Source organism: Capra hircus, chromosome 5 (genome assembly GCF_001704415.2).
Source record: "Capra hircus breed San Clemente chromosome 5, ASM170441v1, whole genome shotgun sequence".
NCBI classification, from domain to species: Eukaryota; Metazoa; Chordata; class Mammalia; order Artiodactyla; family Bovidae; genus Capra; species Capra hircus.
This window is the reverse complement of record NC_030812.1, coordinates 83,412,500-83,438,546: the sequence shown is the minus strand read 5'-3', so window position 1 is coordinate 83,438,546 and position 26,047 is coordinate 83,412,500. Positions and strand designations below refer to the sequence as shown.

General features: G+C 37.2%; 2 protein-coding genes across 5 annotated transcripts in view; one reads left to right on the top strand and one right to left on the bottom strand.

Moving 5' to 3' along the window:
* Positions 1-18,861, bottom strand: part of CASC1 (cancer susceptibility candidate 1) — an 89,776-nt gene extending 70,915 nt beyond the window's left edge. Inside the window, exons 1-3 of one of the 2 annotated variants that reach the window (XM_005680743.3) lie at positions 18,707-18,861; positions 14,939-14,956; positions 499-583 (exon numbers count right to left, since the gene is read on the bottom strand). In XM_005680743.3, coding sequence (XP_005680800.1) covers positions 499-583; positions 14,939-14,956; positions 18,707-18,709 — 106 coding nt within the window. In that variant the 5' untranslated portion in view covers positions 18,710-18,861. The remainder of the gene's footprint in view (positions 1-498; positions 584-14,938; positions 14,957-18,706) is intronic. The other variant, XM_005680744.3, reaches the window with a different exon arrangement.
* Positions 18,884-25,966, top strand: ETFRF1 (electron transfer flavoprotein regulatory factor 1). 3 transcript variants are annotated; one of them, XM_005680746.3, is made up of 4 exons: positions 18,884-18,995; positions 19,144-19,298; positions 24,889-24,976; positions 25,054-25,966. In XM_005680746.3, the coding sequence occupies exons 3-4, from the start codon at positions 24,926-24,928 to the stop codon at positions 25,273-25,275; spliced, it is 273 nt and encodes a 90-aa protein (XP_005680803.1). In that variant the 5' UTR covers positions 18,884-18,995; positions 19,144-19,298; positions 24,889-24,925; the 3' UTR covers positions 25,276-25,966. The 3 variants fall into 3 exon arrangements, 2 of the variants coding, with proteins under 2 accessions (XP_005680803.1, XP_017903881.1); XM_018048392.1 differs by having other exon boundaries at positions 18,910-18,999; XR_001295727.2 differs by having other exon boundaries at positions 18,991-19,298; positions 24,889-24,980.

The following is a 26,047-nucleotide window of genomic DNA, read 5'->3' as shown; positions in this document are numbered from 1 at the left end:
ACTGGGCATCCTGTATTTTATCTGGCAACTCTCCTTCAAGATATCTGATTCAAATGTATTCTTTTTAATGGCTGAGCATAGAACAGTCTTTTGGACTGTGGGAGAGGGCAAGGTTGGGATGATTTGGGAGAATGGCATTGAAACATGTATAATATCATGTAAGAAATGACTCGCCAGTCTAGGTTCGATGCAGGAAACAGGATGCTTGGGGCTGGTGCACTGGGATGACCCAGAGAGATGGTACGAGGAGGGAGGTGGGAGGGGGGTTCAGGATTGGGAACATGTGTACACCCGTGGCGGATTCATGTTGATATATGGCAAAACCAATACAATATTGTTAAGTAAAAAACTAAAATAAAATCTGAAAAAAAACATTAAATTCAAAAAATTAAAAATTTTGAAAATTGTCTTTAAAAAGTATTGATTGGATGACAGAAATGCCAACCTATGGTTAGCATTACCTGCATATGAAAATAGTTACCACTGTGTGTCTTATACCTTCCTCTTTTTGTCGTTTCTCTTCTTCCTCTTGCATCTGCTTCAACCGGTCAGCTTTGGTGATTTTCTTTTTCTTACTGCCAGACTTAATAAAGGTCACAACTTTTAAAAAGGTTATTAACATGTATACAAACTACTTAAAAGCACTTTTACTTCCATGAATCTAGTCCTCTATTTATTCAAATAAGACTGCCTATTAAGTGCAAAGCCTTGACTCAGGGCCTTAAGGACAAAATACAGAAACAGTAGGAAAATTAGCATATAAATTATTTAAAGGCAAAATTGACATTGACAAGTATATACCATTTAATTCTATCATTCCCAGGTTTCACATCTTTTAAGTGGTGTTAAATAAAATCTCACTTCATTTTTATAAGGATTAAAATAAAATATATGTAAAAATATATTTAACACTGCCACATGTCTATAAAAATTAACTTTTTTATGACTAACAGGTATAAATAGTTATTTTGCAAGTCTGGAGTAAGGAGAAATTATTTCCAAAAGCTACAGTCAAGTAAAATCTGTATAGAACAGCTAGCTTGTAAGTCTGTGCCCCAAGGATTTTAATACTTAGATATCAAGGGAAGATACCCGTAGGAACGGAAATGCAGGCATAAGCTATAGAGTTGGGAGAGGACTGGAATGGCCCTGGGAAAAGACCCCAAGAAGGGGAAACAATGGACTCCAGAATGGATAAGGCAGCCAAGGCCTAGGCCATGGACACTGGACATTATTCTAAAAGAACTGGGAACTCCCGAGAAGTTTTTGAGAAGACCTGTGGCTATTATCTTGAAAACTAACCTGGTATGGGGGGGGGGGATAATTATAAAAATACCATCATTTTTGTGACTATTAACACCTTATAAAGTCATGATACTGGAAATGCAGATGGAGGATGGATCCAATAAATATTGTATAAGCTAACTTATTTGATAATGCTTAAAGCTGGAGGCAAGAAGAGGAAAGGAGTCAGAAAAGAGTCAGAAAGGAAGAACGATAGTCCAGAGGATGCAAATTAGAAAGAGGAACTGTTTAGATAAATTTATATATAATTAGTATAAAATGCTGGTGGAGCTTCCAGGCAAGGCTTGCAGGCATTGAAATGGAAGAACTGAGGTGCAGCAAAGAGATTAGGATTACAGAATACAGATTTGAGAACTACCTTGGTGATGACCCCCACCCCTCCATTTTCCCTACAGGAGAGTATAGAAAGAGAAGAGCACTGTCTAAATTTAGAAATGAATTGTGTGGCTAATCCTTGGGATATACAGACTCTTGGATGACCATCGTCTCTTTTTGGCTCACCTACTGCAGAATGCACCATTGGAATCTGCAACCCACTAGCCCTGTCACTTTTCCACCATTCATCAATCCCCTCTTCCCATACTGTCACTTCTTACCCCAGTTAGATTTCACAGTTCATCACCATTATCACTAACATATATCTCCACCTCCCCTATGTTCCTCTCCCTCTGAGAAGTTCAGCTGGAAATTTTCTAGTTCTAGTTAAACTCAATTCTTCATTTATTCTGTGCTAGCCATAGGGGCAGCTGAACCTTATCAGAGAAAGATACATGAGTTCAAATTTGTGAGCACAAATTTTAAACAGGCTCTAAGCAACATCCAGTATACCTCATGCGAAGAGGTGACTCATTGGAAAAGACCCTGATGCTGGGAGGGATTGGGGGCAGGAGGAAAAGGGGACGACAGAAGATGAGATGGCTGGATGGCATCACCGACTCGATGCACACGAGTTTGGGTGAACTCCGGGAGTTGGTGATGGACAGGGAGGCCTGGCATGCTGTGATTCCTGGGGTCACAAAGAGTCGGACACGACTGAGCAACTGAACTGAACTGATTTCATTCTCCTCACTCTTCAAACTTCCAAAATCCTCTTCTCTTTCCTACTCTCAAGTGTTGACCTTACCTCTGAACATCACTAGAAACTTTAAGAATGTTAGTTGCTCAGTCGTGTCTGACTCTTTGCTACCCTATGGACAGCAGCCCACCAGGCTCCTCTGTTCATGGAATTCTCCAGGCCAGATTACTGGAGTGCCCTTCTCCAGGGGATATTCCCAACCCAGAGATTGAATCTGGGTTTCCTACATTGCAGGTAGATTCTTTACCATCTGAGCCACCTGGGAAGCCCAACTTTAAGAATACACACCAAATCTTTGAACCTACCTCTATCTCTGCCTTCCTTCCTGTTATCCATGGATGGACTGTATGTACCTTTTGCTACTGAAGGCTGCATCTCCCACTTTGACACTGAATACCCCTTACTATCTATTTAAGATTTGGCTCCTGTAATTAACACCTCTCAATCTTGTCCGCCTCTTTGCAACACCATGGACTATATAATCCATGGAATTCTCCAGGCCAGAATATTGGAGTGGGTAGCCTTTCCCTTCTCCAGGGCATCTTCCCAACACAGGGATCAAACCCAGGTCTCCCACAATGCAGGCGGATTCTTTACCAGCTAAGCCACCAGGGAAGCCCCAATTAACACCTCTAGTTATTCACAGATTTCTCCTTCCCTTTTACTTCCTACTCTCTCTTTTGCTCCAATGAAGTGAAGTGAAGTCGCTCAGTCGTGTCTGACTCTTTGCGACCCCATGGACTGCAGCCTACCAGGCTCCTCTGTCCATGGGATTTTCCAGGCAATAGTCCTGGAGTGGATTGCCATTTCCTTCTCCAGTGGATCTTCTGTTACCTTTTCTATCAGACTGCCTAAAAGGAGTTGCCCACTGCTTCTACGTCCCCATTTTCTGCATGCTCCATTCCAATCAGGCTTTCATTTCTGTTGTACCATTTAAACCTCTCGTCATGGAAGCTTAAGATGGTCATGTTTCCAGTGGCAATGGCCACTTTTCAGCCCTCATTTTGTCATCATCATTTGACAACGTTTTCTTTCTCCATCTTGAAATATTTTCTTCATTAGGCCATCAGATTGATACTGATTTTGCTTCCTCCCCCTCTTCTTAGACTTCTTTTCTGGCTTCTCCTCCTCAGATGTAGTTGATCAGTAACTTTTAAAATTATTTGTTCATATCCCTAAAAGAAGTTTGAAAAGCTACGTACCCATTCAGACATTTTTAAGCTGACACTAAAAACTTTTAACTACAAGTCTAAATATGCAAAAGAAAACTATAACATCACTCTTTTAAATATTATATCCATCATTATTTAAAATATACCCAATAGATCTACATAATATAGTGATTTAATGGCCAATTTCAATTAAAAATATGAATAAGCTTTTTTTAAAATAAAAGTTTTCTAATCCTTTTTTCTTTGATTTCATATTTCCATTCCACTCACCTCACAGAATCTTACCCTACTGTAATACACTTGAAAAACTTTTGCTGATTTTCTTATCATAAATAGGATATGGAAATATTATAAAAATATGTATGAAAATTTTAATTTCCTTGACTCTAAGTTTCTAAGCAATATAAATTTTGCTCTGGATTGAGTTAATTTTTTAATTATTTTGGTGTACAATTGAGTAAAGCAACATTTTATATTACAAATTTTGGTAAGTAAATATTAAAACATAAACAGTAAAATTTTACTAGATATGCAGCTTTTGATGAGACAATTGGGTTTTTTCTTTTCCCTGATTAGTTCATGATCCAAGGATAAATGTTAGCTATTGATGAAGAAAATAAAGATTCAGATAGATTCTATTTTAATTTTTACAGATACAGAAAATGGGAAATCTAGTTTATATTAAAAAGCAAATGAAATAGGCTACAGCTATATCATGCAATTTTTCAAATTCTTTCCACAACAAGATGCCAAAAATTATATTGACTTGCCAAAAAAATTACTTCTATAATAATCACTAATTTTTGTGATGATGTTCTTATTTTCCTTAGAAGTATTACTACATATGTATATATTCCTAAATATAGTTTTCTTACTTTTAAATTTTACATAAATCAAATTCTATTTTATAAATACAACTGTAATTTATTAACTTACTGTCATTAAGTATACGTAACAAAAAATAACCATTTTAACAATTTTTTAGTGTGCACGTCAGTGGCATTAAATACATTCACACTGCTGTACAACGCTCACCACCATTCACCTCCAGAACTTTTTCATCATCCCAAACTAAACTCTGTATCCTTAAAACATTGACTCCTACTCCCTCTCTCTGCCTACAACCCACCCTCTATCGATCACCATCCTACTTTCTGTATTTATGAGCTTAATTACTCTAGATATTTTCTATAAGTAGAATAATACAATATTTATCCTTCTGTGTGATTTACTTCTTTAGATACAAATTGTGGTTTGAAAGATTCATCCAAGGGGGGCTATAGCTGCAGCTGTGTATTTTCATTGCTGAATAGTAACTCATTATTTATCCATTTTTCTACTGATTGATACTGGATGGTTTCTAGTTTGTCACTATCACGAATAGTGCTGCTATAAACTTTTAAGTGTATGTATTGTGGTGTCCACACAGGAGTTTCTCTAGTGTATACACCTAGAGGTAAAACTAGTGGGTATGCGTATTTTCAATGTAGTTGAAATTGAATTTTCCAGAGTAATTATTCCAATTTACACTCCCATAATCATTATCCTGGTCAATATTTGTTAATGTCAGTATTTTGCTTCTCTGGCAGTTTTTTGCTTAAAATACAGATAATGCTTATCAGCCTAAGGAAGTGCCCTATACCCTATTAAGGTACAGTAATTGAATTTCTAACTCAATCTAATTTTATTAACTTAATTTCTTATATTAAACCAATTCTGTCTCCCTGAGATAAGCTGAATTGGGTCATGATTTTTTATCATTCTATATACTTCCAGTTGAGCATACTAATATTTTGTCAGTAAGAAATTTTGCACTTATGTTCGTGAAATGAATTTCAATTTTCCTTTCTCATACTATTCCCACGTTACCCAGGTAACTTAAAATGAAAGAGGAATGTTTCCTCTTTTTCCATGCTCTAGAATAGTTCATAACAAAATAAAATAATTAATCTTTGAATGAAGAACAAGCTATCAAAGACTTACAGACCTAGGATTTTCTTTCTGGGAAAATCTGAAGCCACTAATATAATTTCTTACATGATTATAGAACTTTCAGGTTTTCTACTTCTTCATGAAACAGCTTAAGAATTTTTTTTCTATTTGTCTAATTCATCTAAATTTTCTAATTTATTGGCATATAAAGCTCTTCAAATTATGTCATTTATTGTTAAACTCATGTCTCTCTTTTCATTTCTAAAACAGGCATACTCTGGAGATATTGCAAGTTTGGTTTCAGACCACCACAGTAAAGTGACTATTGCAATATTCTAAGTCACAAATATTCGGGTTTTCCAGTGCATATAAAAGTTATGTTTACACCATACTGTAGTCTATTAGGTGCACAATTGCATTGTCTTAGAAAAGGTATGCACCTTAACTTAAAAATACTTCATTGCTAAAAAAATGCGGACCATCATCCTAGTACGTGATAGGAATCAATAATGTATTTTTTTAAAGATTTTTAAGATTTTCTTCTGTTCAGTCACTCAGTTGTGTCCAACTCTTTGAGACCCCATGAACCGCAGCACACCAGCCCTCCTTGTCCATCACCAACTCCTGGAGTCCACCCAAACCCATGTCCAATGAGTCAGTGATGCCATCCAACCATCTCACCCTCTGTCATCCCCTTCTGCCCTCAATCTTTCCCAGCAACAAGGTCTTTCCAAATAGTCAGCTCTCTGCATCAGGTGGCCAAAGTATTGGAGTTTCAGCTTCAACATCAGTCCTTCCAATGAATACCCAGGACTGATCTCCTTTAGGATGGACTGGCTGGATCTCCTTGCAGTCCAAGGGACTCTCAAGTCTTCTCCAACACCACAGTTCAAAAGCATCAATTCTTTGGTACTCAGCTTCCTTCAGAGTCCAACTCTCACATCCATACATGACCACTGGAAAAACCATAGCCTTGACTAGATGGACCTTTGTTGGCAAAGTGATGTCTCTGCTTTTTAATATGCTAAGTTGGTCATAACTTTCCTTCCAAGGAGTAAGCGTCTTTTAATTTCATGGCTGCAGTCACCATCTGCAGTGATTTTGGAGCCCAAAAAAATTAAGTCTGACACTATTTCCCCATCTATTTGCCATGAAGTGATGGGACTGGATGCCATGATCTTCGTTTTCTGAATGTTGAGCTTTAAGCCAACTTTTTCACTCTCCTCTTTCACTTTCAAGAGCTTTTTAGCTCCTCTTCACTTTCTGCCATAAAGGTGGTGTCATCTGCATATCTGAGGTTATTGATATTTCTCCCAGCAATCTTGATTCCAGCTGGTGCTTCCTCCAGCCCAGCGTTTCTCATGATGTACTCTGCATATAAGTTAAATAAGCAGGGTGACAATACACAGCCTTTAGCAAGTCATAATCATTCTGCTGGTGGGGGATTTGAAATATTGCAATTACCAAAATGTGACACAGAGACATGAAGTGAGCAAATGCTGTTGGAAAAAATGGCACCAATAGACTTGCTTGACACAGGCTGCCACAAACCTTCAATTTGTAAAAAATGCGGAATCTGTGAAGTGCAATAAAGCATGATAAAATAAGAAATGCCTGTATTGATTATATATGCCATTTGTTCTTGATAAAATTTACCAGAGAATTGATAATTTTATCAATATTTTCAAAGAAATAAATTGTAGCCTGTTTATTCATTCAATTATTGTAAGAAATACTGAGAATCTAGCATGTGGTAGGCATTTGAAATATATCTATAAACAGACAAAATTCCTTGTAATTATGTACTTATGAGCTTACATTCAAATGGGGAGAGAAAGACAAAAATAACCAAAAATTTTTAAATAATTAAAAAATCTGAATTATAGTTGATTCACAATATTAATACATTTCAGGTGTACAACATAGTGATTCACAATTTTTAAAGCTTATACACCATTGATAATTATTATAAAATACAGGCTATATTCCCTGTACTCTACAATGTATCACTGTGGTACAATAAACAAAATTATAAAGTAATTTGTAAAATATCTTAGAGGATGAAAAGTGGTATGGAGGAAAGCAAGGTGACTCCAGACTGTAGGGGTCCCTCAAAAAAGACAAACTACAATTTTAAATGGAGTGTTTAGAGTGGGCCTCAAGCAGAAGATAACATTTGAGTGAAGACTTGAAGAATATGAGATTATAAATCCTCCCTATTGTATGTTTTCTATTTTATTAATTTTTATATTTGTCTTATTTCCTTCCTTCTTACTTTGCGTTTTAGTCTTTTTCTTGCTTCTTGAAAAGAATGCTTAGTTTCATTAATTTTTCATCTTCTAAAGTAAGGATATAGGGTGTCATATTTCCTTCTAAGTACCTTTAGACACATTCACAAATTTTGAAGTAATTTTCTTATTATTGAGTTAAAATTATTTTATATTTCCACTATATTTTCTTGACCCATGTCAGAATTTTTTAAAATTCCTAGCATATCATGTCTTTCTGTTCGTACTTATTTTATTTTTAAGCTTAATTTCATTAAGGTTATAATACATGCTCTGAATTGTTTCAATTCTTTGAATTTTGAGAAGTTTTATGCTACAGAACACGGTCAGTTTTGGTAAAAAAAAAAAAAAATGTGTCCCTAAAATTCTCTAGTTATTGGCTGCAATGTTATAAATGTCTTATTCACTAGATTTATTTATCATGTTGCTCTAATCTTCTAAATCCTTACTTTTTTTTTTAATGCTTGTTCTATCAGTTAATTAAAGAAGAAATCTTGCATTATGATTTTAAGCTTGTCTATTTCTCCTGATAGCTCTCTGAATTAATGCGTTGTATATTTCAAAGCTTCACAATTAGGTATATACAAATTTAAAATTATATTTTCTTGGCTAACCAAATTTTTATCATTATAAAATGACCCTCTTTAATTCTAGAAGTGTTTTTAGTCTTAAAGTCTATCATGTCTAATATTAATATACTGGCTTTTGTTTTTCTCGTATTTGCATAGCATGTCTTTTCCCATCACCTTACTTCCAACCTTTCTGTACTTTTATTCTTAAGATAGTGTTTGTAAAAAGATTATGACTGGATTTAATTTTTTTCTCCTTTTGCATTCTTTCTTGGTATCTTCAATTGATTATTTCTTTGTTAGTGTACTACTCTCCCTCTACTCGTTTGGAAGTTATCTATGTACTGTATATCATTGTATTGCCTATCTTAGAAAGTCAACCTATATATCTAATATATATATGTATATGTGTGTGTGTATATATATATGTATATTTATCATACTACCAAACAGTACAAGGACTTTAGAACATCTTAAATAATCCTTCCTCAACCCAAATACTGTTGTCATATATCTTTTAATAATAGTTTTACTGAGATAAAACTTATATGCCATTCATTTCACCCATTTAAAGTAGACAGTTTAATGGTTTTTAGCACATTCAAAGTTGTGCAACCACCACCATAATCAATTTTGGAACATATTCATCACTTCCCCCAAAGAAACCCCCATATATATTCACAGCTCCCCCCCCACACACATTTCCTCACAACACCCCAGATCTATGATACCACCAGTTACTTTCTCTATATTTCATGTAACTGGAATCATACAATGTATGGTCTTCTGTAATCAGCTTTATTCACTCAGAACATTTTCAAGCTTCTTCCATGCTACGTGTATCAGCATGTACCATAAAACTTCTGTTTTATGGCTGAAAAATATTCCGTGGTATTACAAGATGGATATACACATTTTGTTTATTTCTCAACTGATGACTATTATGGGTTGTTTGTTGTCATGTATTTCAGTTTATTTTTTAAATCCACATGTCATTATTAGGATTACTGTTTTATACCTTACATATATAATCTGGTTTGCAGGTGGAAAACACAATTTTTGCATGAGAAAATGCTTTTTATTTTGGCTTCACTGCTCTATGACTTTCAGGATCTTAGTTCTTCCCCAACCAGGGATCGAACCCAGGCCCATGTTGGTGAAAGCAGAGTGTCCCAACTACTGGACTATCAGAAAATTCCCTGAGAAAACATTTTTATTTCACCTTTGTTTTGAAAGGTGATACAGAATTCTAACTTGTCAGTTATTTACTTTCAGCACACTGAAGACATCACTCCACTTTTTTTGGCTTCCATTGTGGCTGTTAAGACCAGAAATTCAACATTTAACCACTTCTACAAAAAAAAGTTGGCTTAAAACTCAACATTCAGAAAACTAAGATCATGGCATCTGGTCCCATCACTTTATAGGAAGTAGATGGGGAAACAGTGGAAACACTGAGATACTTTATTTTTTTGGCCTCCAAAATCACTGTAGATGGTGACTGCAGCCATGAAATTAAAAGACGCTTGCTCCTTGGAAGGAAAGTTAGGACCAACCTAGATAGCATATTAAAAAGCAGAGACATTACTTTGCCAACAAAGGTCTGACTAGTCAAAGCTATGATTTTTTCAGTAGTTATGCATGGATGTGAGAGTTGGGCTGTTAAGAAAGCTGAGTGCCAAAGAATTGATGCTTTTGAACTGTGGTGTTGGAGAAGACTCCTGAGAGTCCCTTGGACTGCAAGGATATCCAGAAATCAGTCCTGAATATCCATTGGAAGGACTGATGCTGAAGCTGAAACTCCAACGCGTTAGCCACCTGATACGAAGAACTGACTCATTTGAAAAGACCCTGATGCTGGCAAAGATTGAAAGCAGAAGGAGAAGGGGATGACAGAGGATGAGATGGTTGGATGGCATCACCGACGCAATGGACATGAGTTTGAGTAGGTTCCGGGAGTTGGTAACTGGAGTGCTGCAGTCCATGGGGTTTCAAAGAGTTGGACACGACTGAGCAACTGAACTGAACTGCAAATGCTCTCATGAAAAAGAGTTTTAGTGCTTCTTTGGTTCCTACCTTAATTTAGGTTTTTGCCTGATAATTTCTTACTGTCTTATCAGCTCTTAGGTGCTTTTAAGATGATAGTTTTGATCTATACATATATATTTTAGTCAGCATTATTAATTGTTTCCAGCAGAAAGGTTGATCTAAAATGTCTTAAGGCCAGTATGACTGGAAATGGGAAAGTCAAAATAATGTTTTTGAAAAAAATTTATCTTACCAGTTGTCTTGATTTTAAATTGATCAAAACTGTAAATTTAAAACTGTAGATTTTGCTCTTTCAGAGTATTAAAACAGGTCTATTTCTCTAATTAACAAAACCCAGCCTTCAAAGTTAAACCAACTAGCCATATCATACTTACTTTATATCAGGGACAGTTTGAGTTCATTTTTCTCTACAAATAAATGTGTTAATATGCATCATCATGATAAGCTCTTTTTTAATTACAAGCCAGGTATGAGTCAATTCCATTTCCTCACACATTGTTTTAAAAGATGCAATTATTTAATGTCTTGAACTTAACACCATTTATATTTTAGGGTCAACACTGAATGTTCGATAGAAGCTAGGACTCAAATTTTAAGCAACCAAGGCCTCTTTGTGAATATGGTGCTCCTAAATTAAAATAGGATATACACAGAGAAATGAGTGATAGGGTCCCTTTTTATCTCATTCTTTATACTTCCATGCCTACGGGTACTTGGTTATCAGTCTCAAAGTATTCAAGTAAAATCAATTCAAATTAAAGTATTTGGAGTTAATCTGTACATTCATTAATCTATAAGGGAGTTTTTCCTTATAATCTAATCAATGTCTTCTCCTACTTCATGAAGTACAATGGTTTCTGAAGAAAACATATTGATTAAAAGCAGTGATGGGTCTTTTAACAGTGCACCAGGAGTTATAACCTTTATGTTAGTCTTATACAATTTCCTAGTTTTTGCAGTGAATAACACTAATTTAAATTATATGAAGTTTCAAAGGCAACTTTAAGGTCTATGTAAAAATATTAAGCTAATTTATATTTTTATTGATACTTTTCATCTTTCTTCATTAAAAAATTAATATTATCACTTTTCAAGCTTGAATATTTTATCAATAGATTACACTGTGAGAGGATTTTCTTTGCATCATCATTTGGTAATAAAAAGCAATGCCACTAAAGAAAAATTAATACCAGCTCCACCACTCCACACTACAATATATAGGACATTCAGAATATGTCAATATTTCAAAGGCCACATTTCACCACTTACTTGTAAGACAGATAAAAGCAAGAAGTCTTTGGTGCCTTGATTAAACAATGCTTTGCCAATATCAGTGTTTTGAACTGTCCTATAGTTTCATAGTCAAGGACCTAGGGCAATGAAGCTTGTAAGACTCAGAATGGATGAGACACATGACTTTGTTTTCTTTTTTTTTTTTTTTTTTATGCCTTTGTTTTCTAAAGCAGAAGGAGAGATGCAATGGCCAAAGGACAGGACTTAAAGACACCTCCTAACTGGTACTCTTACTTCTACTCTTGCTTCCTTACAGTGCATTTTCCAGTAACCATTTAAAGATGTAAATCAGATCATGTGACTCTTCTGTGTACAACTCTCCCACACTCAGAATAAAATCCAGGCATTTCACCATAGCCAACGTGACTATGAATTGGCTCCTACTTCTCTCCCCCAATCCTTCGGCTCACCCCTCCACCCTCACCATGCTCCACTTCATGTTTTATCTTTTATTTTCTATTTTGCTCACTTAGATTCTAACCACCAAGGTCAGTCCCAACTATGGGTCTTTGCAATAGTTTCTCCTGCCTAGAATGTCATTTCAATCAGGTCTCTTCTCAAACTTTAGTTCTTTACTCAACCTATACGACATAGCATCACCATTACACCGTACCCTACATTTCTCACTGACTCCTTTCTTGGTTTCTGTACCTTCCAAGCAATCTAAAATTATACTTTTTTCTTCACCTCCCCTCCCCAGACAGAATGCAAGCATCATGAAATTAAATTGCTCTCTTCGAGGATATCTGCACCTTCATGTGCAGTGAGATGTCATTCACAAGTCGAGACTGAAAACAACCTCAGTGCTGTCAATCTACAGATGAAGGGATAAAGAAAATGTGATGTGTGATGTGTGTGTATGTATGTGTGTGTTCTCAACACATGTGTACTCATACAAAGTGGTAATTATGTGAAGTGATGGATGTATTAAGTAATCTTATATTGGTAATCATTTCATAATATTTACATACATATGTCAAGTCATTACATTGTATACTTTGAAATTTACATGATGTTATATGTCAATTATATCTTAATAAAGCTTGGAAAAAAAGAATGTAAGTTTCAAGAGGACAGGGACCCTTAGTCTTGCTGCTGTACTCTTAACTACCTAGAACACTGCAAAATCGGTGAAGCAACTATTTTTTCATATGTTTGCAAGGTCTTATATACAAGAGTCGTCATTTCTACCTTGTATGTGGTAGCAAAAAATAGGAACAATATAAAAATCATAGACATACTTCTGTGAAATGTGATACAGCTGTGAAAAGAAGTGATGCAATCTCAATGTGCTGAAACAAAAAAAGTTCCCCAGGATATATTTACTCCATAGAATCTATGATGCCATCGAATGTGAGATGTACCTTTAAATTATTATAAATTATTATAAACTGGTATAAGTTATTATACCAAAAAAGGAAATAGATTACATTCTCAAGATACAAATATAAAAGAAGATGCCTGTATACAGCTGGATATTAGGTAAACATAAATGAACCCACGATACAGAAAGACATAGCAAGGAAACTTGCATCTATCGATCCTGAAAATGAATAGAAATAAAGAAAAAAAAAATCTCTCAAAATTTAAACCATAAGCCAGTTCATGAGTCTGACTCATACCATTAGTGTGGTCCAAAAACCCTCAAGAAGAGAATTTAAAGTAGTACTGGGTTGGTAGTAAGCCCATGTGACTGACAGAAGCAAACACCTCTGGAGGAAAAAGACGCCAATCCAGAACTACAATGATTGGAAGCTATTAGCAACCATAAGATATATCTCAGTTTCAGTCACGTTAAAATGTAAAATGTAAAAAGATGAGTATCCTAGAATTCATAAAATATGACATCATTAAGTGAAAACTTTTCAGATTTCAAACAATGCCTCTAAGATTTCATGATCTAAAGCCAAAAATGAAATGTCCACACAAACTAATAAACCACTGTAAACCCACATATAAATGATTGTAGTCCTCCAGAATACTCCCCATAAGAATGTGTTTTATAAATGTTGCTCAGTTATATCCACAGTCCCTAACACAGTATCAGGTTGGTAGGGGGTTCAAGTGACTGAGAAAAGCAAAAACTGATGGCACTCAACAGTATTTTTTGAAAAAATGTTTAACCGTATAAATACCAAAGACACATTTATATAAGCATTTCTTCTTAAATAATCATAGGCCCGGGTGTTTGTAAGTAATGGTAGGGTAAATGGGTTATTATATACTTATTCAACAAATATTCAGTGAATTTCTACTATGTGCTAGACTAAACACTATGGATCCAAAAATAAATAAAACATGTTCTTGACCTTGAGCAGCTCACAATGAAAAATTATTACAATAAAATGACAGGTATTACAATCAAGGTATGTACAAATTCACGTGCTATCAGAACATAGTACAATTGATTTCACAAGAGAAAATGATAGGAAATTAACAGAGTGGTGACTCTTCAGATATGACTTAAATCTGGCATTCCAAATCGAAATCCCATTGGGACCAGAGAGGTAAATAATGAAAGAGATTTGGTCATAGTCTGGACTACAGCAAAAGAGGAAGCATTTCCAAAATGGGGTAGCTGTCACTTGTCTAGCCAATTGTTCCCTTATGGGAACAGTGTTATCAGGTTGCCAATTTTTTAAGAATAGAAATCACATTTTTGCATGGTAATCCTTTGGCAACTGATTAAAAAAAGAACTTTTAGGTTAAATGAACTATGTATATGTTTGCCAGTAAGAGACTATAATCTCTGCTTTAAAGTATACATCTACTCAGTGAAGAGAGAAAAAGTTACTTGAGACATCCTTTAAGGAAGGGAAATTTTAACAAAGCACAGAAAAATTCAGTACATCTCACCATGCAACCCATTTAGAAACATATTATCTTAGGGTTCACTTTTAAGTCACAGAAGGTTTTGGACCTACATTTTTATGAGTTTATCTGAAATGAAGAAAAGCTTAATCCAAAATTTTCTAGAGCACAAACAATAAAATACTTTCAATCTAGACACAAGTAAAAATTAAAGGCTATCTTAAAAAAGTCTTTGTGAAATTAGAACCATTTTTCTACATCAAATTTGAAATATATCCTATTATTGTAAAGGGTTATTCAATGATTTAAATAGCATTAATGTCTAAAAACTAAGCTTAGTATAAACTCTTTAAACTATAATACAACTACCAGAAAATGTTTTAAAAATTCGATTTGTACAATGTCAGCTCTTTAAAACTATTTTGAGAAATAATTTCTACCTACCTTTTTTGCTTTGGGAGCCTAAAAGTTGGAAAAACAAAAGAATTGATAAATTTAAAAAATAATTCATACATTTTAAACAAAAATATCATGATTACCTAACATGTTAAAATTAAGAGAAGCTAGGTAAAAAAGACAAGGGAACTTTCTGTACCCTCTTTGCAAATTCTCTTTAAATCTAAAATTACCTCAAAAGGTTTTCTTAGGAAAGAATTCAGACAGAACTACAAGTCTAGAAAACGCTATGATAGTTCACCCACTGAAGCATCTTTTGTAAGCAAATTTTAAACTTTCTTATGACAATCAATGATCCGTGTTTAATGAAATATCTGATTATGAAACAGAATACCAGTCAAGAAAGCACTGATTTAAAGGGTTCTAAAGAACAAGGGATCATTGACTAAGTATTGGTATTAACGTCAAGCCTAAAAGTGTGGGAATGATTTCACATCACAGAGAAACAGTCATTCTATCAAGTTAGATTGTTGATTTTACAGAAAAAAAAAAAAAAAAAAGAATCAGTAATTTAAAGCAGGCAAAGCTATGGCAAAGTGATTCTATTCAGCAATGTGTCCTAAAGCAGAGGTATGCTTTTTTAGATCTTAGAAAGTACAGTATTTCAATAAATATTTACAAGTATTTTTTAGTAACACTACTTGTAATTTCCTGATTTGGCCCTTGTGTTCACTAGATTTCTGGTAAGGAATTTGTAGGGGATCATGTGACTGTAAGATGATATACTTTCTACATTTGAAGACTAGTATAAGAGAAGTTATTGGTTCAAGTCATAAGGTTATCACTATATAAAATATAAATGTTAGCACTGACATCAAGCAGTAGATTATATGTTCTTGTAAAGTGCATATATCTCACTAATTCATTCAACAGGTATTTATTAATGATTTACACACAAAGTTCTCTGAGATACTAGAGATGACATAAATAAGAATGGTGACTTGACTCTCACAACTTTTACAAAGGTGTTTTATTTTTAACCATACTTGCTATCATTAATAGTTAACATACTTCCATCTTAAAATAAATTCTATACAGCAGAATATATAAACAGCAATGGCCCTGTTCCCAAGAAGCCACATTTTAAAGGTGGGCAAACTGTCATCTCTCATTAATGCTTTTAATGTGAGGCAGGTTTGGGATAAGTACATACAATCAAGTGAAAGTCGCTCAGTCGTGTCCGACTCTTTGCAATCCCATGGACTATACAGTCCGTAGAATTCTCCAGGGAAAGGTAACCTTTCTCTTCTCCAGGGGATTTTCCCAACCCAGGGATCGAACCCAGGTCTCCCACATTGCAGGGAGACTCTTTACCAGCTGAGCCACAGGGGAAGCCCAAGAATACTGGAGTGGATAACCTATACCTTTTCCAGTGGATTTTCCCAACCTAGGAATCAAACCAGGGTCTCCTGCATTGCAGGCAGATTCTTTACCAGCTGAGCTATCAGGGAAACCACATATACTCATTCTTCCTGCAAATCATAAGAGCATCAAGTAGTAGAGTAGTTCTCAGCATAAGCATCACCTGGGATGCCTGTTAAAAATGCATATTCCTGGGCTAAAAGTATACACACTCACTTCTCTCTCCCCATTGTAATTCAGTTCATGGTATGGGTTGACTTGTGTTCCCTCAAAATTCATACATTAAAGTCCCATCTCACAGTGTCTCCAAATGTTTCCTTGTTTGGAAAGAGGGTCCTTGTCGATGTAATTAAATTGAGGTCACACTGGAATAGGCTGGACCTCTGATTCAATAAGACTGGAAACCTTGTAAAAAGGGGGAACTGTGGACACAGAGACACACACACTCAGACAACACCAAAGAATGGGATAATGCTGCCACAAGACAAAAAGTAGCAGAAGCTAGCACCAGCAGGGTGAGAACAGCCTTGACAACACCTTAATCTAAGACTTCTAGACTCTGAAACTATGAAACAATAAATTTCTATTGGTGAAGCCAGTTAGTCTGTGGTATGTTGTTACTTGGCAGTCCTAGGAAACTAATACTTAGATCTGGAGTCCAGTCTGTTCCTGGAAGCTGCATTTGAACTGGTATTCAAGGCTTGCGTGCGTGCTAGGCCACTTCAGTAGTGTCCAGCTCTTGTAACCCCATAAGCTGTAACCCGCCAGACCTCTCTGTCCTTGGGATTCTCCAGGCAGGAATACTGAAGTGGGTTGCCATGCCCTCCTCCAGGGGATCCTTCCCACCCAGGAATGGAACCTGTGGTTCTTATGTCTCCTGCACTGGCAGGCAAGTTCTTTACCGCTAGAGCCACCTGGCAAGTCCATTCCAGGCTCACTCCAATTGTCCAGAAACCACATTTTGAGAAAGACTGCCAAAGGGATCTAAAAACAATAAACTTGTGTACTGGTTGGAAAATAAATAGGTGCCTATTGTTCCCTTTTCAGCAGCTTTAAGTCAGTTTAAAATCCATTTACTTTCTGTTCTCCCTGACAAAAATGCTCTCCACACCCTGTTTCTTCTCATTACTTCTGGTAAATTCATCATACTTTAAAACACAGCTTGAAAAGCACTGCTCTGCTCTTCCTGTTCCCCTTTCCTCTCCCGCCCTAATTTTAACATTCCCATCTTTGTGTTACTCCATCGTAGTCACTTCAATGATTATAGTTATAAAACTGTATTGTAATTAATTTGCTAAGTCTGTCTTCCATACCAGGGAGAGATTGTAATTATCACCTTTGTGTACTTCGTTTCAGTCTAGTGCCAAGCACAAAGAGTATGCTCCATATTTTCCCTTAATTAATGAATTAAATAATTAACTAATTACGCTTTCCACTTCCATCTGGTTTTAATCACTGAAGAAGATGGAAATCACGTTTAAGAAAATGGGAAAGGAGAACATGTTATAGCTACATGTTGGTCTGTGTTCCTGGAGAAGACTCGACAGCTGAAGAGTGCAGAAAAAAAAAACCAGACGCTCTATCGTACTTAAACACCAGGCAGGTTGCATACTCTGAATCACAAAACAATTCAAATTTCCACAAAAAACCACATAAAATAAATTTTCAAAGCAGAGTAAACTGCTGCTGTTGCTGCTAAGTCACTTCAGTGTGTCTGACTCTGTGCGACCCCATAGATGGCAGCCCACCAGGCTCCCCTGTCCCTGGGATTCTCCAGGCAAGAACACTGGAGTGGGTTGCCATTTCCTTCTCCAATGCATGCAGGTGAAAAGTGAAAGCAAAGTCGTGCCTGACTCTTAGCGACCCCATGGACTGAGGCCTACCAGGCTTCTCCGTCCATGGGATTTTCCAGGCAAGAGTACTGGAGTGGGGTGCCATTGCCTTCTCCGAGAGTAAACTGCAGCAGCTTTCAGTTAATTGCTGAGGCGGAAAAAGCAAACCAAACAAAACTATGCATTTCCACCAAGCTTCAATTTAAAAAAAAAAAGAAATTTCACAGGAATGTCTATCACTACTAGGAGTAACTAAATTGAGACGAATATTTGAATTTAGCAGCAGCTGGAGATTAAAACATCATCTGATCTGATTAACACACCACAAACTGGCCATTCCCCGTTTGCAGAAACAGGTCTGGACTCTCTCTCCGGTCCATCAGACCCCGAATGGAAGGCCATACTTCAGGAGAGGTCCATCCCCGCTAAGGTTATGGGGTCTTTCCTAAACCGACTCGTTCTCCTCTAATAAAATATGACAGGCCCTTGCCACATCATTTAACACAGCGCAGGAGCATCAATGATCGCCCCTTGACCCTGCTCCCCTACGTTTCCTGCTCACCATGTTGAAGCATACACGACATCGGTAGTCGGCCAAGTGTGATCTCTGGGCTGCGTGGACAAACGCTCCCGCGTTGTCAGGACGACAAGCCCCGCCCACTGGCGCCCCAGGGCCGCTGCGGAGAGCCCCGCGTCTGGGTTCGCGCAGTCGCGCTGGGGTTTTTCCGGGCGGTGTCCTACCCACTTCCCTGATAGGTTGCTCCGCCCCACTACAGCCTGCCGCCCGCCTTGGTCGACAGCCTCCGGCGTTGGAGCTGAGGGTTGCGTTTACGGCTGCGGCGTGCCGGAAAGTGCGTGAGTGCCGCGCCGGGGCGTCTTATTTTGTTTTCCGGATGCTTGAGTCTGGAGGCGGTATCCTCTGGGAGAGGACCAGCAGGTGGAGGAAAAGGGCTTATGTGCGTCTTCCGACGTTGACGGCCCCTCTCCCTGTTTCCCTAGGTTTGCTGGGGCGAATCTTTCTTTGCGGATTTCGAGAAAGAAGGGGGCCGCCGACTACGCGACTGGGTCAAGTGGCTGACGACGGGTCGGCTTCCTGGGCCGCCACCGCTTAGACCAGCGTGGGGCTGGGCTCAATTGGCAGTTTAGAAAAAGAGGTAAATAAATTGGCTCCTGGAGGGTTGTTTATTTTTAAATGACCTTCAGATTATTCTCCTTGCACCTGTTTGTTTATTTCCTGAGCCATCAAGGTATATGCTGTTTTGGGGGTTTGTATTTTGTTTTTTTAAGAGGCGCTCTAAGCAAGAACTGGAACTAATTTGAAGCAGTTCCTGGGTAACATTCCTACTGGTGGAGGTCTCAGAGACCCAGCAAGACGCGCTAAATTCTGTGCCCAGAGTCAAGGTCACAGTGTACTAACCGGTAGCACAACCCTTCGAATGTCATGCCAACATGAAGAAACTCTGGCAGCTTAGACCAACAGGAAAACTAGAAGAAATTAAGAGACTGAGACATTAACCTTCCAAAGCGTATCTGAATTCCGTATGAATTTAGATCTAAACCCCGTTTAGGCTTAAACCCTTTTAGCCTGACAAGACGTGAAATGCTTTAAAATTCTTGCCACCATTTCTCATCTCTGATTGTAATTTTATGTCCACACAACCCAGTCTCTCTTGAAATTTCATTGACCAAAGGTATTATTAAGTATTTCTGACTGAGCTAGTCGTTATAGGTTAAAGTTATTCTCCCACAGAAATCCAGATTGCTTCATAGGTATGACATTTCACCTTCACATCCCTGGTAGCAAGATTAAAAACGTCTTAATGTCGACTTGATATACAGTTCCGAAGCTGGTATGGAACTAAGCTTTTACGTTTTTTAGTCAAACTAATGTGTATGATTTCAGAACTTCAGTCAGCTCTGATGGGAGTAAGGAAGTGTGAATGGTAATCACAAATAATTTTGATATCGTGGGATTTCAGGGGAGAGACTTGCTCCAGTTCTCCTTCCACCAAATTCCCCCCAGGGAGGAGGATTTGCTATGGATGTGTTAGAACATGCTGGACTGTGTTCTAGGGGACTGCTCTGCTATGAGATTATACCAGTGGGCTTACTTAGTTCTCTACTAGTCTTACAACCTGCAAGAATAAGAAGACCCATTTCCTCTGTTCACTTTTACCTCCAGACAGGTGCAGTTCCTAGCCCCTCTGAATGTACATGACCATCTTCCAACTCACTTTTATAATCTGGCTTCTAGGTAGGCCTCAACCAAGCAACATACCAACTTTGGGGGCAAAATCTCTTGCCACCTGCCTCTCAGATTACATATCCTTTGGTGGCAAGTGTGTTGTGATAAATTTTAGTGTGAAGCTTTTTGGGCTTAACTACTTTGGGGAAATGTGCTCCATCTGAGTCAAATCTGAACTTCATGGGGAAGAGTGGTCAGTAATAGCTTTGGGCACCATGATGTTGTTGTTTGGTCACTAAGTCATGTCTTACTCTTTCGCAACCCCATGGACTGTAGCCCCCCACGCTCCTTTGTCCCTGGGATTTCCCAGACGAGAATACTGAAGTTGGGTACCATTGCTTTCTCACTTAACCTGATACTGGAGTTGGTTAAGTCTTGGCCCACAAGTCACTGGGAAAGAGCTATCAATGTGGATTGTATGCCCACCTCCATCCAGGTTTCTTAGAATGATAGGGAACTTCTCACAGTTCCTAACTCTCATTTGGCTCTTTATAAAAACAGTAACTTCCATGACTTTATGCAGGGTTAAGGAGCAGCCCCAGGTCCCTGCTGCATTTAAATTGTTCACCAGTTCACCCAAGGAAACTTGTTTCTCCTAAAGGCTATAGTAAACTTAAATGCCTGAAGGTCAGTATGCAGTAATAAAACATTTCCTTAACTCATAAAAATTAATATATCAAGGAATGGGACAAAGTTATCTTGGTCACAGCAGCTACTTTTTTGCCTGGCAGGTCCTTTTCTATGCATAATTTGTTAAAAAAAAAACCAGCTAAAGATAATTTAAGCCACATTTCTAAAAGCTTTTACAAATTATGAATTAAATAGAGCTATGCTCTTTGCCAGGAATTAAACAGGCTGTAATTTCTGATTTGAAATTACATCTAATGTAGATTTAATTTACAATTATTTTAAAAGCAGAAGGTTCTTCCTTAAGTGTCATTTTCAGTAAGATTAAAACACACAAAAAATGGCTCTCAGAAAAAAAGTTTTAAAAATGGAATTAGTTGTTGCTGTACCTGGTTAGATAGACCCATCTAATTTCACTCCTGAAAGCACTAAATCTTTAGTAAGCCATTTAAAAAGTAAATTAGACTAATAGAGGAGATGACAACAGTAAAACTTTGGAAGCTACAAGACAGATGACTGTCACCTAGCACACTTGCAAAGCCCAATTTATACTGCATAATTCTCAAAAAGGCCCTGCAACAGGGCCATTGGAGTTGGAAATGAAGAATGAAGTAAATCAAAGAGGATGAAGTGAAAGCTATTTGAGAAACACCTCTAAGTGCATGCCTCACTCTCAGAAGACTAGAGGTTTATTTCTGGACAGAATCAGTAATCTATGGTGTGGAGGTGTCCTCAGTGCGAATCACACTGGGAGCAGGTTAGGTGCATTTGAGTACACATGATGCTGAATGCAAGGCCCTGAGTTGTTTTCCACTTCTTAATTTAGTAAATCCTCAGAAGATTGGAAGACTCTTAACTGGGGAATCTGACCAGCCCCGGAGGAACAGACTAAGATGATAACATCAGAGGTTCCCCAATAAAGGGCCCAATTAGATCACCCTCAGTGAAGCCCTGGAGAAGACAATGGCAATCCGCTCCAGTACTCTTGCCTGGAAAATCCCATGGATGGAGGAGCCTGGTAGGCTGCAGTCCATGGGGTCGCTAAAAGTCGGACACGGCTGAGCGACTTCACTTTGACTTTTCACTTTCATGCATCGGAGAAGGAAGTGGCAACCCACTCCAGTGTTCTTGCCTGGAGAATCCCAGGGACAGGGGAGCCTGGTGGGCTGCTGTCTATGGGGGTCACACACAGTCGGACACGACTGAAGCGACTTAGCAGCAGCAGTAGCAGTGAAGCCCCAAAGTCTCTAAGCTGCAACCTCTAAGCAGATCTTCTCAAGGTTTTTTTTTTTTTTTTTTTTTGAAAAAGGACTACCATTTATGTAGGAAAGTTCAAGTGATAACACAAAAGCAGAAAAATAGCACTTTGGAGGAAAACAAGAAAGTTAATATTAATGAACTCTGATGTTCTGATACGTTGTATACTTGTCACTGTGAACTCATAAATCACTAGTAAATAGGGGATGCAGACAATTATTAACATGTAAGCAGTGTTGGCTCCTATATATTTTTTTTCCCTAAGAAATAAAAGCCACAGAAGCAGATCTATAAGCTTCAGCAAGAAAAGGTCTTCACTTAGTTGCTATACTGGCAGCAGAAGCCTTTCAAGTATATTTGTAAAAAAAAAAAAAAAAGGGCTTCCTCCCAGAGAGGTATACAACTGTTGACCTGGTTACAGGTTGAATCCCCTACTGACCAGCCTTGTGGTTTAGATGTCTACTTTCACGTGCACTTCAGTATCTCCCAGCCCTACTCTTAGCATTCTGCCAGCATGTCTACACTACTTTTAAACAGTTTTACTAATGTGTAATTGACCCACAAAAGCTACACTTGTTAAGTATAAATACAATTTGATAAATTTGACTCATACCTACACCTATGAAACCTCACAAGCATGATGATAAAACCATCATCCCCAGGGATTTCCTCCTGTCTCCTGTGATCCCTTCCTGGTCTCCAGCCCTCTACCCCTACTCGTAAACTTCATCTATCTCTGTGGTATCCTCCACCAATGCTGAGAGCAATCTGAGTGGCTCAGATCAGCTCTCCAGGTACCAATTTGTTTTAATTGGTGCTCTGTTTACAGCTGCAGAGGATTTGAGTGGTATGTCTCAAACTCCCCCCACCCCCACAAGCTCTGTTACTTTTAATGTTTTTGCAAGATGAAAGGTTTTTCTGGATGGCATATACTTATGTCTCACAGTACCTCCCACAAAATGCTAACTTCAAAGGAAAAAAAAGTAACTGTGGAGAGTCCTGACAAACACCACCTCAACCAAGTGATCAAAACTAATCTCAGCCATAATGGAACAGACTAGAATTGTGTCCACATAATAGAATACAATGCAATAAAGCATGTCTAATGTTTCTGCCCAAACTATGTAAGCTGAATCTAGCCATAAATTAACATCAAAACAAGACATATTTCTACAAAATTAATGGCCTGTGATCCTCACAGATGTCAAGTTTATGAAAATCAAGGAAACTCAAAGGAATTTTTTCAGATTGAAGGCTAGAGACATGGAAATTAAATGCAATGTGTAATCAGTGTAGATTGGATTCTTTCGCTACAAAGGGCAAAACTCGGGGTTGTGGATTCAATGGTAGTAATATAGCAGTGCTTGTTAATTTCCTGATTCTGATGGTGGTTTTGTGCTGTAAGAAAACGTCCTTGTTCATAGAAAGTACCTCAAACTGTTGTCCAGTATGGTAGCAACTAAGCCACTGGTACTTATAAACATGTCTGGCATAACACTTCTTAAAATATTTTGGATAAAAATGATACATTATTAAAATAGTTAGAGCTGTTTTATTTTTTAATAAGGACTATCAAAAGTAAAGTTACATGGGTGGCCTGCACTGTCTTTCTTTTGGATGGCACTGCAAAGTATTCAGGCTGATTTGGTATCATGTTAGCAACTTATCCTCAAATAGTTCAGGGAAAAAAGTTATTAGTACTGAGTTGCAGCTTTTCTGAAAGATTGAATGAAATTATTTTAAAATAAAAATTTGTTAATGAGGGATATAAAACGGTATGTTATTTTAGATTAATGGGCAAATGGGCATTATGAAATTTTAAGGTTATAAATGGCATTGACATTCGTTTGGGGCCTATCACAAACTAAATGTTTATCATGTATGAATTTTAGGAGTTAACCCCCACAACCATCACAAGTATTGGGAATTATTTTCTATGTTTAGGCTGTGACGGTGCCTCTCACTAGCAGCACAAGGACACATGAAGATTAAGCTTATCTATCCCACTGGATGTTGCCTGCTCCTCACGTACCTCCCTTATGGGTTCTTCACTTGGTCTCTTCATCACCGATCCTCCTGCCCATTTGCCATTAGCTGTGAACCTGCCTGACTCTCACACCTGTTTGTCCTACTCTTTAGCCTTTCTTAGGAGGGCACGCTTGATTTGGTCAGGCCTCTTCCCAGTGTCCTGCAAACAGTTCGAGACTTGCCTTGAGAGCAGGGCAGACAGTTCCCCCTCTTGACAAGAAAAGAGGCTCGGAAAGATTAAGCAACCTGTACAACACTCAGCTGGGATTCCAAATCTACTTCTAATTCATTCCGCTCTGTAAGAGGAGGTCCACCTGCTTATCTAGCTATGATGATCTGCTTTCTCTTTGTTCTGTTTCCTTCATAGAGCTTACCACAATTCATAATGTCCCTCAGGAGAGGCTAATTCTGTGATAGCAGCTATCTTACCTGACACGTTCACAGCTGCATCTCACGGCCTGGAACATAAAAGTGCACAGTCAACTTTTATTGAATGGCAAAAAAAAAAGGGTACCAGTTTACCAGTGGGTAAAATCTTTTTCAAGACTACAATGCAGTTATTTGTAAAAATTTTTCTTTTTCTTTAGGTATATTACATATAAAAGTGGATATTTTCCATGATAAATGAAAATGGCCAATTCTTTAAGAGGAGAAGTATTGAATCTTTATAAGAATGTAAGTAAGTATATTGCCAGTTTTGTAAATGTTATATGACATAGGTTGTTTAGAAATACATAATCTTTTTTTTTAAGCTGCTGTATCTTGGACGAGACTATCCAAAAGGAGCAGACTATTTCAAAAGGCGTCTGAAGAATGTTTTCCTTAAAAACAAAGATGTGAAGGACCCAGAGAAGATCAAAGAACTTATTGAACGGGGCAAATTTGTAATGAAAGAACTAGAAGCATTATACTTCCTTAGGAAATACAGAGCTATGAAACAACGCTATTATTCAGATACCAACAAAACTAAATGATCAGTATTACTATCATTTGACTGAAGATCAGTGCCAGCTGTTTATGTACCAGCTATGACAAAAATAACTTTGAAGTGTCAAGATATACATTGTGTTAAAAATACCTGAGCCGCCTTACTAAACTAAAACAGGTTTCAACTTCTATTGCTTTATCAGCAACCTTTATGCTCTATTTTTATATAACTAATGTTAAATGTCAATTTTATAGTAATTTAGCTATATAATGTTGCCAACTACTTATTAAAAATTGATGAGCACCCAATTTTGAATGAAATATAATGTACTTAAGTTTTAATGAAAAATTTGCCAATTATTCTTAGCCCATTTCTGCATTTTACTGAGAAGCGAATGCCGTTTAATGTACACTTAAGCAGAATAATTTCTTGCAAGTTTATTTCCCTTAACTTTTAAAGGAGCTCATTTTTTACCCCATTTGAAATGTTAACAGCACATATCCAGTGTTCACTGCAAAACAAGTAGCATCTGGTAATGATTTAAGTGCAGTTAGTAGAACTAATATGTATAGAGTTAAGAACCTGAAACAGCCTACCAGTGACTGGCATTACATAATATGCCTATTTAATTATTTATTTCCAGTATTAATTTTGCAATTGGATGCCTTTGGGCCTTAAATCACCTGTTGTATACCAATTACCTTCTTCAATAAAAAGTAATGATTTATGTTATTCTATTCTTTTGTCATAAAGGCAGATTTGGTTTGCATCCACTTCTAAATGAGTTAATATAGGACCTAAACCTAACATGGTTTTAA

Excerpts from the sequence above, each read along its gene's own strand:
- ETFRF1 (XM_005680746.3), top strand. The coding sequence starts at position 24,926 with ATGAAAATGGCCAATTCTTTAAGAGGAGAAGTATTGAATCTTTATAAG. Across the intron at positions 24,977-25,053 it reads TATTGAATCTTTATAAGAAT|CTGCTGTATCTTGGACGAGA; the intron begins GTAAGTAAGTAT and ends TTTTTTTTTAAG.